General features: G+C 40.9%; 2 protein-coding genes across 2 annotated transcripts in view; one reads left to right on the forward strand and one right to left on the reverse strand.

The window, feature by feature from the left end:
• The window catches only part of LOC135463763 (uncharacterized), a 39,351-nt gene extending 36,509 nt beyond the window's left edge, over positions 1-2,842 (forward strand). The window contains exons 10-11 of the mRNA XM_064741191.1: positions 485-592; positions 867-2,842. Of these exons, the coding sequence (XP_064597261.1) occupies positions 485-592; positions 867-1,307 (549 nt within the window). The 3' untranslated portion in view covers positions 1,308-2,842. The remainder of the gene's footprint in view (positions 1-484; positions 593-866) is intronic.
• A 1,708-nt stretch (positions 2,843-4,550) lies between these two features.
• LOC135463752 (uncharacterized) lies at positions 4,551-14,509 on the reverse strand. The gene is made up of 9 exons (XM_064741174.1): positions 13,590-14,509; positions 12,828-13,125; positions 9,667-9,777; positions 9,240-9,437; positions 8,364-8,630; positions 7,663-7,898; positions 6,594-6,727; positions 6,200-6,260; positions 4,551-5,652 (listed from the first exon to the last, which is right to left on the reverse strand). The coding sequence occupies exons 1-9, from the start codon at positions 14,412-14,414 to the stop codon at positions 5,557-5,559; spliced, it is 2,226 nt and encodes a 741-aa protein (XP_064597244.1). The 5' UTR covers positions 14,415-14,509; the 3' UTR covers positions 4,551-5,556.
• Positions 14,510-17,448: the final 2,939 nt, after the last annotated feature.

A 17,448-nucleotide genomic window follows, 5' to 3' on the forward strand; every position in this document is an offset into this window, starting at 1 on the left:
GGAGAATATTACCTGTTACAGTGTATATACCGTGTAAATTTTCTTGCATACATGTATCATTTACAAAATAGCAATCACCAATGCAGTCGCTGCGAGTTCAAGTCCAGCTCATTCTGGCTTCCTCGTGGGAAAGTCTGCCAGTAACCTGGATAGGGCTAGTCGTGGTTTTTCCCCCGGGCTCTTCCTCCCACCACAATGATGGCCGCCGTCGTATAAGTGAAGTAGTCTTGAGTACCGCGTAAAACACCAATCAAATAAAAAAATAAATAAAAATACGTGTAGCAATGATCACTTTGGTGGCCTAATGGGTAGAGCGTTCGCCTCTAAGTCGGGAGACCCCGGGATGAAACCCGGGTAGGGGCTTTTCAAAATTTTAATAAACGTCGTATTGTCTCCATAATTGTTGTTACTAAAACGAGGTCACGTAAACCAGGCATTGCTCTGACGTTTTATTTGATTTATTATTTTTTTTCTTTGTCCCCAGACCCATTTGATCACCCACGCGGAGTTAAGACCTTACGTCTGTGAGTACTGTGACGCTGGGTTTACGAATGGCCAGTCCCTGAAGATACACCTGCAGACTCATAAGCGGGTAAGTACAGCTCTTATCCATTATGTGCGGGTCTCTTTGAATGAAGCGAGGGCTATGTGACATGTAACATTTATAGAGATACCAATGAGCTTCACAGCTATAATTTTTAAGGTGCAAACATGACTTTATTAATAAGGTTTGGTCAACTCTCAGCAGTCTAACAGTTAGTGTACTGTTCCAGCCATTTGTGATCGGTGACCTGGGAAGAACAGTGGAGAGGGTGTCGAGTTAACCCCGTGGATTAATATGTGTTGTTGTTTTTTGTTTTGTGTAGGAGAGACCTTACGTGTGTGGGCATTGCGGAGACACGTTTGCCAGAGCGGACGATCTCAAAACCCATCACCAGAACCAGTCCAGGGGTACGCATTTACCAGTTGACGGAAAGTCGACGTCTGAGTCCACAGTAACGGAAACTAGCGCAGCGCCACCCGCTTCCTGTAAGCCTCGTTGTGGCCAGCGAGTCAGTGCTGTCGACTCGAAGGCAACTCGCTTGAAATCTAGAGTGGTTGAACGGAAATCCGTTTTAGAAGAAAAAACTTCGCCATTTGGCGAAAAAAACATGTCCGTTGTTAAAGAAGCAGTCTGTGATGTCATTAGTGCTACTGAACCAGCTGATACCGGAAGTTCGCGGCAGGATTCAAGTCGAAAAGACAGTGGTGATTCGACTTTACAACATGGTTGTGGTGACTTTATTCAAGCGACCAGCAGTGCATGAGATATTGATCATCTCGGTAAGCTATTGACTACGCCTGCACCAACAGGAGAACCAAACGACAGTGAACCAACCCACATTTCCACACATCGATGATCACCTTTGTTTCCGACATTATTTCATTGGTGTTTACTCTAAAATGTCCAATTGCTCATATTGTTACTTAGTTATGGTTACCATAGCGATATCTACTGAAAGGGTTATGTCGTCATGGTTTAGTTCCAGTCGAAGAACCAGGCCCAGTTTGCTGAAAGTTGTTCATCGATCAATGCAGTTGTCCAAATTTTAAACTATTCTAACTGTGACAACAGCAGTTTTACTTTATATTTAATATACTTTTGCGCAATTTTGTTTCGGATAACTACTCAGTTGAAGACTTGGCTTAAAGTTAAATCTGGTATTAAGTCTTAAAACACTTTTGAACAACCCGGCCCCGGTCCCTAAATATTTATTTATTTATTTATTTCTTTATTCGATTGGTGTTTTCCGCCATACACAAAAAATATTTCACGTACGGGACGGCTGCCAACATTATGGTGGGAGGAAACTGGGTAAAGCCTGGAGGAAACCCACGACCATCCGCAGGATGCCGCCACACCTTCCCACGTAGACTCTTAAATAGTACACAATAATATTTCGATCATTGGTGCACCGGTAAGTGCAGTTTTGAGATATTTGACGGAAACCTCATTATTCAACGTACCCGTTGCTCTTAAAACCCTTCAAAGGCTAGGTAATGAGTTCCTCAGCCCTGCCCAGGTTTTATGCTTTTTTCATGACCAAAACTGATTTATTTTGTTCTCAACAAGTAAATTTACCGAAATTGTCTAGCTTATAACAAGACCGGAAGTGTACAGAATTGTGTTACGTGTTTTTGTCCATTGGATGAGCAAACACTATGTCATGTAACGAGCGTAGTGGGTTTTTTTTTTACTGTTGCAAAAGATCTTTTGGCTGTCATGCCCAACTCAGTTCGGAGAGCATGATGGCCGTGTTTCAGCTTATTCCTTACTCAAGCACCACCTCAAGCTTCTTACATCAAAACGACCATTACAATGTTGCACGAGGCCTTGCTAGTATTGTTGTTGTTGTTACGGTTATGAAGTCCGCTAGTTTACCTGTTATCAGTGATATGATGCCTGCGCATGTGCCTTGTTTGGATATTTCAGATGTTAATTTTGTAAAATGGGCTTTGACCAAGCTTTGGGTAAACGTAGCCTACATGTATGTTTTAGAAGGGGAACCATCAAAGTGACTTTTTACTTTTGCGTATAGGTACACATACATATGCTGGAGATATTTGGATACCACTATTCGACCACCGGTTGATAACTTACACACATATCTGACATTTTCTAACTGAATTAGAAATTGTACTAAATGGTGGGCATGTTTCTGTGAACTGCGCCTTCTCTTGTAACGGCCTCGCTTGGGTGTCCCACCACTCTACTTAGTTATTTCCCTACTTAGTTATATCGGCTTTCAAGTCTGATATTATCACTGTGTATTACAATACGGGGACACCGAAAACAGTTCCAAAGGGTAAGGGTGGGAAAAGGAGGGGGGGGGGGAATTATTGAGTTTATGGGTTTGTCAAACAAAAGTGTCTGCTTTTGGAAACAGTTGAGTGGGTGACCCCCCCCCACTCAACCCCCAACCCCCACCCACCCTGAAATGGACGTCATGAAGAAAGGCATGGTGTAACTATGTACTTTGGTTAGAGACTTTTGCCATCTGCCAGTTTGTTTCATCAACTGTATGTCTCTAAGAAGAAATATGGCTTTCTGTACCAGGTATTTTATATATTTATAGCAATGACAAGACATTTCCTGTGTTCTGTATCTATTACCTGTCCAAAATTTCTCACGAAGCAATTTATTATATGTGTCAGAATTCCTATGCTTTAAAGTGAAACACTGTTTCTCTCGGGCTCTAACAGGTTTCCCCGGGGCTCTTACAGGTTTCCTCCGGGCTCTAACAGGTTTCCTCCCACCATAATTCTACTAATTCAACATAAGGACTCCAGTAGATTACCATAATATTATGTTGAATATCACACAATATTCTGTTATAATAACAGAATACAATATGGCGTCACTAAGACAACAGACTTTCTGTTAAAATTAACAGAATAATTTTTATAGTGTATTTGCGTTTTAAGTTTAGGCCTTAGTCGGAAAATGTCGTTTTTTTGTGTGTAGTTTCGATGAACGGTTGATTTTCAGTGAGGGCAAAATCGTTCATTGCCAGCGACAGATACTAAGGTTTGTCTCTGATTTTCTGTTTTCTTTAAGAAGTTGGAGCTGTTGTCATCGCGAAACTGTAAATAGTTTGTATTATGTGTTGTTGCTTACTCTTCATATATTTATACTTGTTGAAAAGCGCCTGTTTTTTTTTTTTTTTTTTTTGGTTGACAACAATAAATGCATTAAACAACAATCAGCTCTGACTCGTTCTGTGGTCGCAGCCTCGATCATTCGGATACTTAGCTGGATCGGAATGCTACTTGGAATAAGGTTCCTTTGGTATCGTTTTACACGACTAACGGATAGATGAAGATGTTAGGTTTAACTGTATCAAGAAAAAAATCCGCCCTGTTTGATGTTGCCCTTTTTCTTCAACGCACATGTCATGGATTTTAGGCCAATCAGCGACCGTCTTGTCCGATGTCCAACCAACCTTTATCGTGACAATGTTACCTTCGTCCACTGTCGGTGAAAGGAAAAAGAGAGTGACGAGTTTGAGTTCGTAAATATTCGCTAAGCTGTCTGTAGCTATTGCTTAAAAGTAAACACCAATCGGATAAAAAAATAAATCAATACTCTGGCGCTGTGACAAAAAAATATGTTATTACCTTAAAATGCTTGCATGAGATATTTCTTCTCGTTTGTTTAAAATAATTTGATTATAGAATGAAAACACAAATCTTTAAAGGAAGAAATCATCTCTTTACTCCAGAGCAAGTTAGATATTCCAAACATGTTTTGCAGTTTTTCGATTGATGCTTTCATACAAAATGAACTTCACATTACGTGTATGAATTCTTGGTGCACATTCACGTGGACATATTTTATGAGACATTCCAAGAATCAACCCAATCAGGTGCCTGTTGAGTGGGCAGATAGTCTATTGAGTGTTTATTGCAAGTTTAGTTACATGGACATCTCTATTAAATGACCGGCTAGAATGTATGTTGTCTAATCGGTACGCAATTAGGTGTCTATTGAGTGCGCAGTTAAAAGGTGTTTATTGAGTGCGCAGTTAAAAGGTGTCTATTGAGTGCGCAGTTAAAAGGTGTTGACTGAGTGTACATTTTCCTAGTCTGAAGAAGTATAATGGCGCATTCAGATTACCTCATTAACAGCTAAATGCACAGTTAGGAGTTTGCTGCATAAGTGCCCATGCAAATCCCATTATTTTCACCTTTGAAAGAAATTTTTGTGAACAATTAATGAAATCTCTTCTCATGCATAAAGCGATCTATTTGAACACCAACCACCGGGCTTGAAATGAAAAACCTTTTTGAACTGACCCTTAAAGTTCATTTAGGAATTCAAACATTTAAAACTACATGAATATGAACTGCGTTCGGTTAAAAGGAAAGAAAGAAAAAAGATTAAAATAACTTTAAACAACACTTTAAATAATTATTGAAACACTAAAACATTTACTTCTTCTTTAACTTTAAAGCACTATGGAGAGAACGCCAATAGAATTAAAAATCACTAGCTATGTTGCACTTTTAAAGTGTCCAAAACAGCTGTTCTTATGACACAGTTAAATTGTCACCATCGCTTCAATTCCTCCATCAGTTCCATCAAACTGTTCTCACGATCGTTTCAACGCCGCCACTAGCTCCATCAAACTGTTGTCTCAATCGCTTCAGTGCCTCCACCAACTCCATCAAATTGTTGTCGCAATAGCTTTAGCGCCTACACTAGCTCCATCAAATTGTTGTCTCAACCACTTCAGCGCCTCTACTAACTCCATCAAATTGTAGTCGCAATCGCTTCAGCGCCTTCACTAGCTCCATCAAATTGTTGTCTCAATATCTTCAGCGCCTCCACTAGCTCCATCAAATTGTCACAATCTCCTGAACGCCTCCACTAACTCCATTAAATTGTTGTCGCAATAGCTTCCGCGCACCCACTAGCTCCATCAAATTGCTGTCTCAATCGCTTCAGCGTCTTCACTAGCTCAGTCAAATTGTCACAATCTCCTCAACGCCTTCACTAGCTCCATCAAATTGTTGTCACAATCGCTTCAATGCCTCCACCAACTTGGAAAGTTGTTTGAGATCCCTGATTCGAAGTTTCGTGTCCAGGTAGTTATAGAAATATTCTGGGGCCTGTTTGAAAATAAACAACAACAACAAAAAAACAATTAAATGTATTACCAAGAAATTATTACTGTTGGAAATTTACGTATAAAGAAAAAAAATAGCCATAACTTTGAATGATTCGAAGATATTGGTATATAAATAAGAATAATGTTTACAATCGGAAGCCAACGAATAAAGGGAGATAATCGCTAGTAAACGAACTCGTTTTTGCCTTCAACAGTCATGGGAGCAGCCATTGAGATGAGTGAGATACTGTCGATTGGTCTGAAGTAATTTCGCCCAAATGCTGAAAATAGGAAACTCGCGCCGTCATTCAGAAGATTCAAGAAATGAGGCAATATTATTGGCTAAAAAGAAGTCATCAACCTTGTATCCTAGCCATATCTATCGCGTACCCTGTAAAACAGTACATCGCAATAAAACGGGATTATGTCTTTGTATTTTGTTGTCCAGTGCACATTACAGCATGTTTCTTTTAATTGGGTGAAGGTCAATAAAAGGAGAGAAAACAGTCAAATTATGAGGGATCCAAGCTGCCGACACATCAACTCACCTCATCCCGGAGAGATTTGAGAAACAGCAATTCCGTTCCTGTGAAATTTTTGAGTGATGGTCTGAAAAAGTGATTACAAGCGAACATAAATGTTTGTGAACATGCACCGTGGATATTAAGGCTGTTCAGTTGGTGTTCGTAGATGTATATAGGCCTATACATTGATTTTTACTTCAAATGATTTTGTCACCACAGCTAATTAGTCCCCGAAAAGCTGAACCTCTGGTCGCGGGTTCAAACTTAGCTCTCGTTGGTTCCGCTGAGGCTTTACGTCAGGAGGTTTCTCGGGTACCTAGTGAAGTGCCGTGGTTTATTACATTAAAACCTGATCAATACTTATCTGCAGAAAATAGGATGTATTTCAAGAGCAATTATCACGTTGGTTTCGTCTTACCCACGACACTGGTTATCTTGAAGCCATTTCTGGACCTGGTCACATGACCATTCCGCCACCTGACTGATCGGACGGCTCACTCTGATGCCGTGGCCACTGTCGATGACGTCACCGGAGAAAGCCGGAGGGTTTGTCTGCAGGTGTACATACAGGGATAGGGACGAGTTCATGACGACATATAGTATACGCTTATTGGACAAACCTAGTAGTCGTCCGGCAGATCGATATACAAAGTATTACCAAGGTTTCAGGATTTGCATTTTTGGAACAGAATTATCTAAATGCACATATATCTGAATCTATGGCCACATTATTCAAAGCCTCTTTCAACACACATATATACACTGAGTCAATTCGCATGAAAAAATACCGCTTTTTCAAAGCAAAAAAATCAAAGAGCAATTCACAACCTCACATTCACGCGTTTTATACACAGTTTTGCGGATAATACAGTTTCAAAAAATCTATCTGTTTTGGGGGTTTTGCGTTTTTATATCTGTCCATTTATTTTTGTTTGAACGTTAATATTCTCATTATCGCATCGAAAATCATATCCTAAAATACAAATTTGACAACAATACTGACAAAGCTTAATCATTCATTCACTCATTCGTTCATTCTCCCTAAATGCGTTATATCCCCCCCCCCCTTCAACCTCTATGAGGATAATATCACGGCGATTATGTCATTTTCAAGATGCTAATGGCACTCAGAAATTAACGATTTAATCAGACTCAATGATTACAAACCTGTGAATAGTTGTAGGGACAAACTCTGCCCTCCTCTGACAGAAGAACGCAAGTGACAACAGCAAAATCCTAAAAAGTGGTGATAATTGGACCAAAAATCACTACATCCTGAAGCTCTGCCTGTGCAGACATATTACACTGTCGTTATGTTTGTCCTGGGGTGTGGATTAGAAAAAGGAAGAGAATCTGTTCACGGTTATATAAAAGGTTCACAAATGTCATGTTTTGTCATCTGTGACCAATTTGTTGCTAGTATTTGTTGTCACAGGACGGCATAATTGTTACCCATCGATACCATTTCTACTGAAGATTCTGCGTACCTGTAGAACTGGGCTAATTTCCGGTATAATTTGGGGTTCCATTTTAATCTTCGCTTTCCCTCTGATTCCTAAGTCCTTTACCAGCGCCTGGAATGTACCGCTGAAGTAGTCATCATTACTGAAGTCAAAGTGTTTCTTTGCCCCCTTAATGAGACCCAACCAGCCGTCAGCCTTGTACTCGGATTCTAGTAGCAATGGCACAATATCGATGTCATTTGTGAAAGCGTACTCCGCTTCTGAAATTCAACACAATCCAAGAAGTATTATTAATTCATGTAATGAAAGTCAGCAGACCTGGGATCAAACCCAGGTTGGGTAGTACCAAAGATTTAAAAAATGGTGCTTGTTGCTGCCTCACCATTTTCACCATTTGTGACACTGCACTCGACTAGCTTCTAGTGCTTGTTACAATAACGTCACACACAAAACTTGATGGCACTGTCGGAGAGCAAACACGTGTCACTGCTAAATGCATAAGTTCACCACTACAGACAAACTGTCCGAAAGCAAACCGCTGTCACTGCTAAATATATAAATTCATCTACTACAGACGACGGAACAATACTCTGCTTTTCTGTCCTACATGTCAATGGTGAAGAATGGTTAAAAAATCCGACATGCGGACACCGAATCCGGTAACCGCATTAGGCGGAAAACCATATATGCACATAATCGGCCGCGCATGCGCACATTCCACTCACCTGCTCTGCAGTACTTGCTGTTCTTGTATTTAGGAGACACACACATGAGAAGAACCTCGGCATTTTCCACGCCTTCGGCGATGGAATCCACGATCGAACCCTTCATCTCGTTCCTGTCTATCCACACTCGGAAGCCGTTTCTCTCCAAGCCTTCGTGGATTTTGAACACCGTGACCTTTGACCCCCAGTTGTAGCTGATCATCACGTGTTTCGTGTTGGAGGACAACTCTTCGGAGGAATGGGAAATTTTCGGAACGACTTCATTGGCTGAAATAGCATTTGCATAATGTATATGAAAAAATTACACAATAAAAAGATTAAAAGGGTTGGGGGATTGGAGTGAGGGTCTAACAGAAACGTATGAAAAGACAAAATAAACCACTTCGTTGTGTGCCTCTTTACATTAACTTCTTTGACTGTTTAATATCAATGAGTGAAATGAAAGCCCATAAATCGGTGGACACTCTGACTACCATGGTTACATATCTCTTTGACAGACGTGTATGTGTGGCCATGTGGTTACGATTAACTTAGCCTACGATCGTTTTCTGCAAGCGGCCGGAGAATTATTTTCACCTGCCAAAATAACCTCAGGTCTGCCATTGAAAACAGTCACAGAATTCCCCTCACACTCCAGACTGACCGCAGATTGTTGGCAGGCCGGTCGGAGAAGAAGCAAGCATCAGCTAGACCTGAACTCATAGCGATCGCATTGGTAAGAGGCTCCTGAGTCATTTCACCGCGCTTGCGCGCTAACCCTGTGGTATTTTATCTTCAATGAGCAAATTATACAGTGGTAATGTATGCACGATGGTAACTGCTTTTTGACTCAGCGTTCTGCCATGCAGATTTGTAAGAGAGGAACCACAAGCACACCTGTCTGCTGGAACAGCTTGTTGGATGACTCCGCCAGTTCCTCTCTCAAAGTCCACAGAATGTTCCCCGCCTGTGTCCGCACACTCTCGGCAGTGGAATCCTTCAATTTAATGATCAGCTCAACTACGGTTCCTTCCTCCACCATTTTGTCTCGGTTCGTCTCGTCAAATGCCAGTGCCCAGATGGCCCCAAGCGCCTCTGCAGAAGACAAGCATGCGAACAATATACATATATAGGCCCATATTAAAGAGACCTCAACATGACACCAGACGACATCAGCGTTTTTAGTCTTATACCATTCATGTAAGTGAATTTAATGTCTTCAAAATGGCCATAAAACTCGTGACGTTACATGTTGTTTAGGCCTATATCACAATAACAGTCTTTCGCTAATACATGCTTTAAATCTACTTTTATGATTTCGTACCAGTTTTTTCCTGCTCGTTACCAGACTCGCACATTTCTGCCAAGTGATCCAGAATACCAGCGTTGACAAGAAGTGCCTTGTTGACGTCATTCCCGGCAAGTCGACTGCATGCTGAAAACAAAGACAGATTAGCACTTCAAACTCCGTCATAAGGGAAGGGACCGATGGGGTGGGTATGGGGATGTGGTGGGCGTGTGGTGGGCGCGTGGTGGAGGTGTGATGGGCGCATTGTGAGGGTGGAAGGGTATATAACAACCGTAAAAACGCTTTGTTTCATGCCAACGATATCAGAAATATTGATTGCACGTCCATTTAAACTAGTGGCAGCGAAAATCAAATTGCTTGTGAGTTGACCTCCAAGCTGTTCATGATGGCTTCCTCTCCGTCGAACTATGAACTCGGTCACGTCCCGCACACCTTCATTTGATTAGACCTATTGTTTTATATACCAATGTTTAGTGGACGGAGAAAACCACAGTGGCAAGTGTAAATCACCACGGTTCTTCATGCATTGGCCAAATTAATACACGTTGTGGCTTTGTGTTGCCATTCTAACCATCGAGAGCTGGATTCGAACTTGGGACGTCATTACTGAGAAGCTAATCGGCTGTCGGAGAAGAACGCTTTAACGAAATGAACGAATGAGCTTTATACTGTCACACATATTTTTTTTTATTGGCGTTACACTATAAAGATAAAATGGCATGTTTGGGAGTGCAATATCACGATTTGCAATTCATTTATTTGATTGGCTCTGGGCTGTACTCCAGGATATGTACGACGGCGGCTAGCATGGTGGGAGGAAACCGGGCAAAACCCAGGGAAACCCGAGTCGCTATTCAAGATATAGGAGATACTTAAAGAATGCGAACCACGAGTTGAATATCACCTATCGAGAGATAACAAAAATGTGTTGATTCACCAATAAGCTTGCCATAATGCAAAAGCATAGATACTCCGAAAAAACTGCAATGTCGCATTTTTGACGTTTCAATATTTCTACAAGTTTTATTTGTCATTTCCAGGATACGTAAAAAGTTTGTGCGCCTGAAATGTGTATATATACCAGCTACTTGTGAATTTTGTCCTGAAAGTAACAAATAAAACTTAAAACAAAATAATGACTCGTCAAAAATGCGACGTCGCAGTTTTTTCTTAGTATCCATTCTTTTGTATAATGCTAAGGAGAGCCGCATGTAACAAATTGTGGTAATGCACGCCTAAATACGCATCTCCTGTTTCATCATACAGAAAAACAGTTGTACTTGGTGTCTTTTTGTCTTAATGTGATTGTAGGTTAAATGTGACGATAAGGCAACATTTTTAGTAATTCTAGACCAGTGACATATAATAAATTGCAATTAACATCACTGCATTTTTTTTTACCTAATTCTACTTAAACCATTGTGCTAGGGGGTGTTGTAAATGGCCACTGTATTTATGAATAGCTAGTGACGGCTAAACTGACAAGAGGCCGTATTTCACTGATTATGTGTGACCATTTGCCAGCTGTCACACTGTCTTCACTGCCCTTGTTTTACTCTCTATGCTCTATGTCTTTAATTATAATTGCACATGCACTTCCAGTCACTTAACTTGAACTTCGCCAGCTGGACTGTCATCACCCGCAAACTTCTTACAGCGCACGTGCCGCTCTCTATGCTCACTTAACATCACTGCCAAAACGAGGCAAACATGATCTTTGGACATACTCCTCCCCAGCGCATGCGCCGATCTCCACCTTTCGCTTTACATCGGTGCCACTAACAGGCAAGCTTGACCTTTGGAGCCTGTGAGACACACGTGGGCTTGTTTAGGCTTAACCTCATCACTTGTCTCCTCCCTCGGAGCTATTTAATCAACATTCATCAATAAAATTGCTTCAGGTTTTGGTTAGAATCATGTTTTACATTCTCTAGATAAATAGAGTGCATGTGTATAAAGTATTATTACAGACAAAGGTTGGGACGGATTCTTTGTGTTTTCTGACATCACTTCCTGCTTCATCACCATGACCCCAATAACCTCGGCGTTGTTCAAGGTATGGGTACAAAATTTACTAGTAGTGACAGTGATGTAAAGCGAAAGATATAGGCTGACGCATGCGCTGTAAGGAGTATGACCTTTGGAGCTTGTGCGACACGCACGTGGGTTCGTTTAGGCGTTAGAATAATGTTGAACATGCTTTAGATAAAAAGAAGGCATGGGCATCAAGTATTAGGCTGAGAGACAAAAAAAGTTGAAACAGGGATTTTGTAAATTCTGACATCCCTTCCTGCCTCACCACTGTGACACCATTGACCTCGGTGTTAGGCAAGATTTCTGTACAAAATTTGCTAGTTTTTGCAGTGAGTAAAGGGCTGCAAGGAACACGACTCGCCTGATTATTTGCTTTAAAACCAAACAGAACGAACAAGGGAAATAACTGCAGCAGCATAAATGCACCAGACTCCTGGCTAAATGTATTAGCGCGATATCCTGGCTCTGAGCGCGCTGTATGCGAACGTTAACTGTTAGCACCAGATCGTTAACTGTTAGCACGAGATCGTTAACTTTTAACACGAGATCGGTCACTATTAGCACGAGATCGTTCACTATAAGCACGAGATCGGTCACTTTTAGCACGAGATCGTTCACTATAAGCATAAGATCGCTCAATGTTAGCACGAGATCGTTAACTATTAGCACGAGATCGGTCACTGTTAGCACAAGATCGTTCAATATTAACACGAGATCGGTCACTGTTAGCATAAGATTGCTCAATATTAGCACAAGATCGTTCACTATTAGCACGAGATTGTTCACTGTTAGCACAAGATCGTTTAATATTACCACGAGATCATTCAATATTAGCAAGAGATCGGTCACTGTTAGCATAAGATTGCTCAATATTAGCACAAGATCGTTCACTATTAGCACGAGATCAGTAACTGTTAGCACAAGATCGTTCACTATTAGCACGAGATCGTTCACTGTTAGCACGCAATCGTTAACTATTAGCACGAGATCGTTCACTATTAGCACGAGATCGTTCACTATTAAAAATTAGCGGATGTCACATGATCGTCTTCAGCCCTTTCAAATCAGACGGTCTACAGTGGAGTTATTGTATAATGGCCTATATCTGACTTTCGAAAAAACGTCTGTCGTAGGACGCTTACCGGCGGCTAATTCCTGAGCTGACCATCCCTCGCAACGTCTTTCCGGTTCCTGCATAGCCAGTCCCAATAACTTCGACATTTCCTCCATTGCTTGGGTTTCACTTTTAAAAAACTTGCTTTCCTCTTCATCCAGTATTCCTGCCAGGGCTAACGTAGCTGTCAATTTCATATCCAAGTCATCCAGGTCAATAATTCGTTTGAGTATCCAGATGAGGCCGGCGTCTCGTAAATGTTGCCGGTTGGCGTACCAGCAACTACAGTTGTATAACACTCCTAAGACATTATTTGTGAACGATCCCTAGAATAAAATGGAAAACTTTTGAGGCCGAAGTCAAAATTTCAAATCACGTTAAAATTGTTGTTTCTAATGTTACAAGGTCAAAATGTTGCTTGACAAGGAAAATTCTGGTTAAGTTATTGTACAACAAATTACGGAAAGAAACATGCAAAATTTAATGACTGACGTTTTGACTTTAGTCTAAGATTGCTTCCTGATCCCGAGGCCAGAGCTTTAACGGTGATATTGCCCTTTTGTTTTCTTAGATTTGGTTCTAGCCGATGGTGAAGTCTACAACCAAAATATGCATTGTGACAGCAAAATAAAGCAAATATTTAAACCTTATATTGTATTTTGTTTGTAAGTTACAATCTCTTAAATAACGACCTTTAGAAAGAATATAGTATAAATGACCACATCGGTGTGATAGCTGGCAAATGGTGACCGATGAACACAGTTAATAATAATTAATAATAATTACTCACATCATTAGTGTCCCAGGTTCCCATGACAACGGCGTGGTAAGCCAATGACTCTGTCATTACTTCTAGGAATTCTGTTTTCTCGCACACTCTTGAGCAGATTCTATCGCTGACGTCAGTGAAGTTTATCAGGGAGTTAAAAATAACAATCAGGCTAACGCGGTCTATTTGTGAGACTTTGGATTTACTCTTTCGTTTGCATGCCTTCGGTAAAATCTCTATGGCCATTTCATAGATGTAATCATCGACGTTGTTGTCAATCAGGAAATCCATGATGCTGTTGCCAACCACCCGATAAATATCTGGTCTCAGAGTTTCGATGCCGATGTAAGCTTTGCTTAATTCATGCAACAGCCTGACAACAGAAGAGCGATCTTCATCCTCTTTCTCAAAGGCCGACTTCAACAACCGTATGACCTGCAAGCATTTCTCTTTCGGTCGCTTGACTTCAACGCATAGCATTTCACTTTTTATACTTTCAGAAAGCTCAGATTCTTCATCCAGGGCCCTTTCAGAGTTTGCCTTCGGTGATGTCATTTCTTTATCTTTTGCTCGTAGTTTCTCGTAGTCCACGTTCTTTTGTGAGATTTTGCGAGATTCTAACGCCTCATTCTGATCTGCGGTTTCCGCCATGTTGGAAAGAAGCTTTAAGTATGCTGTTCCTTTTAACTCCTGACTAACACGTTCGACATTTTGTACTTCTTTGTCATCTCTATTAAGACTGGAATTGTGCAAAAATTTATCACTGTTTTCTCCTGGATCTTTGGATTTATTTATACTTGTTTGCTTTTGACGCAAACCTTTCTGTACTGAAGGGGACGATCCCATGTCAGTTATCCAATGCCATGTAGGAGCTCATCACTGACTTTACGGAGTTGTCGTTCCGAGCACAACAAAACTGAAACATTTTAACACCAAAAGCACAGGTCAGAAGATATCATCAAAATCATAACTTATGATATAAAATTCTGCTTAAGACATGGTGCTAGAGGGCGTGTAAATTGCTACTATTTATGCATTTACATGAACAGCTAGAATAAAACCCTGACTTAGGCCCTGATAACACTGTCGTTGCTGCTATGGTTTTACTCTCTATGCTATACCTATATAATTATATTATATATAGGGCCTAGCATATACATAATATACGAATGTAGGAAATCCCCTCCCCCCCGGACCCCCCCCCCGACATCCCCCCCCCTGACATTCTCCCCCCATGTATTTTCCCCTCTGGACATTTTCCCCTCCCTGACATTTTCTCCTCTGGACATTTTCCCCTCCTGGGCATCCCCCCCCCCGAAAATTACCCCTCCCTATGCATGTATATATGATCAGTGGGAAATATAAATATGATCTTCTAAGTGAGGTGTTTTCTAATGAATAGCCCATGGATCAAAATAAGTAGTTTTGACATATTCACAAAATTCAGGTATTTGTCTTCATGTGGTGAAGATTTTAAGGCCTCTGTAGCCGATGAGGGGGTCAAAACAGTCGTTATTTTATTTTTATATGTTAACAAAATTCAGGCAGTTGTCTTCATATGGTGAAGATATTATGTTGATAAACAAAGTGGAACTTCCCATAATAATTCTGTAACAAAACAGTATTGTGGTAAAAGCTTATGAATAGACCTGTGTTCTCTAGAATTTTGAGTAAGCTGTGTAAAAGTCATTAATCTTTACGCTTAGGCCAATCAGATCTCTGGGATTAACCCAAAAGCCAGGTATACTGGCTACAGTCATTTTATTTGCATTGCTGGATTACCCTTCAGAGACAATAATCGCCTGTCTGTTGTTGCAAATAATAAAACATCTATTTGTCATGAATAAGCTTTCCGTTTATTTTATCTACAGTCCTTTTCTCATATTAGGCCTACGTTGTACCGACTGATTGTCTTACAAAGTGTTGATTTAATTGAATTGGACGCCACATATGGAAAAAAAACTGCTGCAAATTTGCCAAAACTTTTCAGTTTGTAAATGTTTTGAATCTTTAACGATTAAGATCCATCCTTGACTATGGATAATGGAGGACGGACCACAGAAGATTTTATCATATATATTCACATATAGGGAGGGGGGAAATGTCCGGAGTGGAAAATGGCCGGGGAGGGAGGGGCGGGGGTATGTCCTTACCCCAAATGTACACGTCTTCTTTTGTGTCTACTCTATCCCATAATGTCATCTTAGTCCCATAATGAGGCAGGAGGCATGAGACTAGGCAGGAAATAAGAAACTAATCTAAATGCTGATATTTTGATGGATTCTATCCGCATAGTAGATAATTCCCGTAGACTGTTGGCGGCATGAGACTGCACGAAGCACTGATGAGTGTAAAACTAAAAATAAGCTTTGGGCCCTTCTTTGCCTCCGGCCTTTTATATGTGCAGTACACGTATAGTAGTATGACTAGGGAACGGTTCCACATAGCCATTTCTGACTTAAGTCAAAATTTCAAATGCAATTTTCAGGGCTTCTTTTGGGGGATGTCATCTTAAGATAAATTTGTCAAAATTTCAACGTATAGAACCCACAAATAAGCACTGTGATAAGATGTCTTTTTTAATTATACAACTTTTCAGTCATGTGACGACCATTAGACATTAGGTGCGTGTGCATATAATGTGTCTTTGTGTGGCAGGGCGAGTCCATGCTGCCAAAATGCTGCCGTCACTGAAGATTCATGCCGAAGACACCAGACATGACACCCCACCCAGTTACATTAAACTGACACCGGGTCAACCAGTCATGTTTCCTTGCAATCAATGCCGAGCGCCAAGCGGGCTATGCAGCAGTAAGTACCATTTTAAAAGCGACACGGTGCTCATTTATATACCACGATTATTCCAAACAGTGGCTTATGTGCGGTATACCCCACAACTCAGGCCACGTGGGAATTGTCAGGGTGCACCGTAAATTGGTGGTCATCAGTCGGTAAATGCCAGTGCTATGTCGAGGGATAACAGGGCTATCATTTATTTCATGTTAATGATGACTTTCATAAAAGAAACATTCTGATAAATATAACTTTTTCTCTGAAGTGAAGAAGTCTATGCAGGCATTCCACAAAACTTCGCCACGCGTTTATATACGGGTATTTCACATAAGCCAATTCTGGTCCCTGTTCTCTGTGAACTAAAAAGGTAAGGGCTATACCCATCCTTTATTTATTATTCATTTTGCATGCAGGTACGTACAACGTGCATACAGCATATGTGTGTGGATGTGAATGAGAGGTGGGGTGGGGTGTGGGGTGTGGGGGGGGGGGGTAAGGTCGGTGGTAAAACCCCGTGGGAAATATCCTCTCAGGTAACAGGTAAGAGCTGGACGAGTTTTGTTAAGTTACAGTGCGGTCTGGTAGAGATCAGCGAAACTATGGATTTGTTTTACAGCTGCTTAAAGCTGGCAGTAAACTCCCTTTGTAGGGTCAAAACCGGTGACATATCATATCGCCAGAGTAATCACACTTAACACTAAACTCATGCTTCTTCTTTCCGTTTCCTGTTCACCTTAAAATCGATGTGCAAATCTTGTGTACACAAAAGAAACCAAGCAGTGAAGTCAGCGTGGCTATGCAAACACGTACATCATGTCACGGTGAGTAGCCCTGGTGACTAATTGATACTTGTGTTTACACTTAAGTATAAATATACAGTGACTCAATAAATATTTGTTTATACAGAAATCCACGAAATTCGAGTATATATAGGCCTACACGTTCAACACATGCAGACTTCGAGTTTCCATCAATGAGTATTTCGTTCAGTGTAGGTAAATAGTTAAGTGGAAAAACAGTATTCCTTACAAAGCATTTTAATAAGAATTCTTAGGAGTGGGCCAGGGCCTGGTGATTAAGATACTTG

The sequence above is a fragment of the Liolophura sinensis genome, chromosome 3, assembly GCF_032854445.1.
Source record: "Liolophura sinensis isolate JHLJ2023 chromosome 3, CUHK_Ljap_v2, whole genome shotgun sequence".
In the NCBI taxonomy this organism is placed as follows: domain Eukaryota; kingdom Metazoa; phylum Mollusca; class Polyplacophora; order Chitonida; family Chitonidae; genus Liolophura; species Liolophura sinensis.

Coding starts and splice junctions, on each gene's coding strand:
- LOC135463752 (XM_064741174.1), bottom strand. CDS start 14,414: ATGGGATCGTCCCCTTCAGTACAGAAAGGTTTGCGTCAAAAGCAAACA. Junction 9,778..12,827: donor AGCTCAGGAATTAGCCGCCG/GTAAGCGTCCTA, acceptor CTTTGTTTTCAG/CATGCAGTCGACTTGCCGGG. Junction 8,631..9,239: donor CAAGCTGTTCCAGCAGACAG/GTGTGCTTGTGG, acceptor ATGCTATTTCAG/CCAATGAAGTCGTTCCGAAA.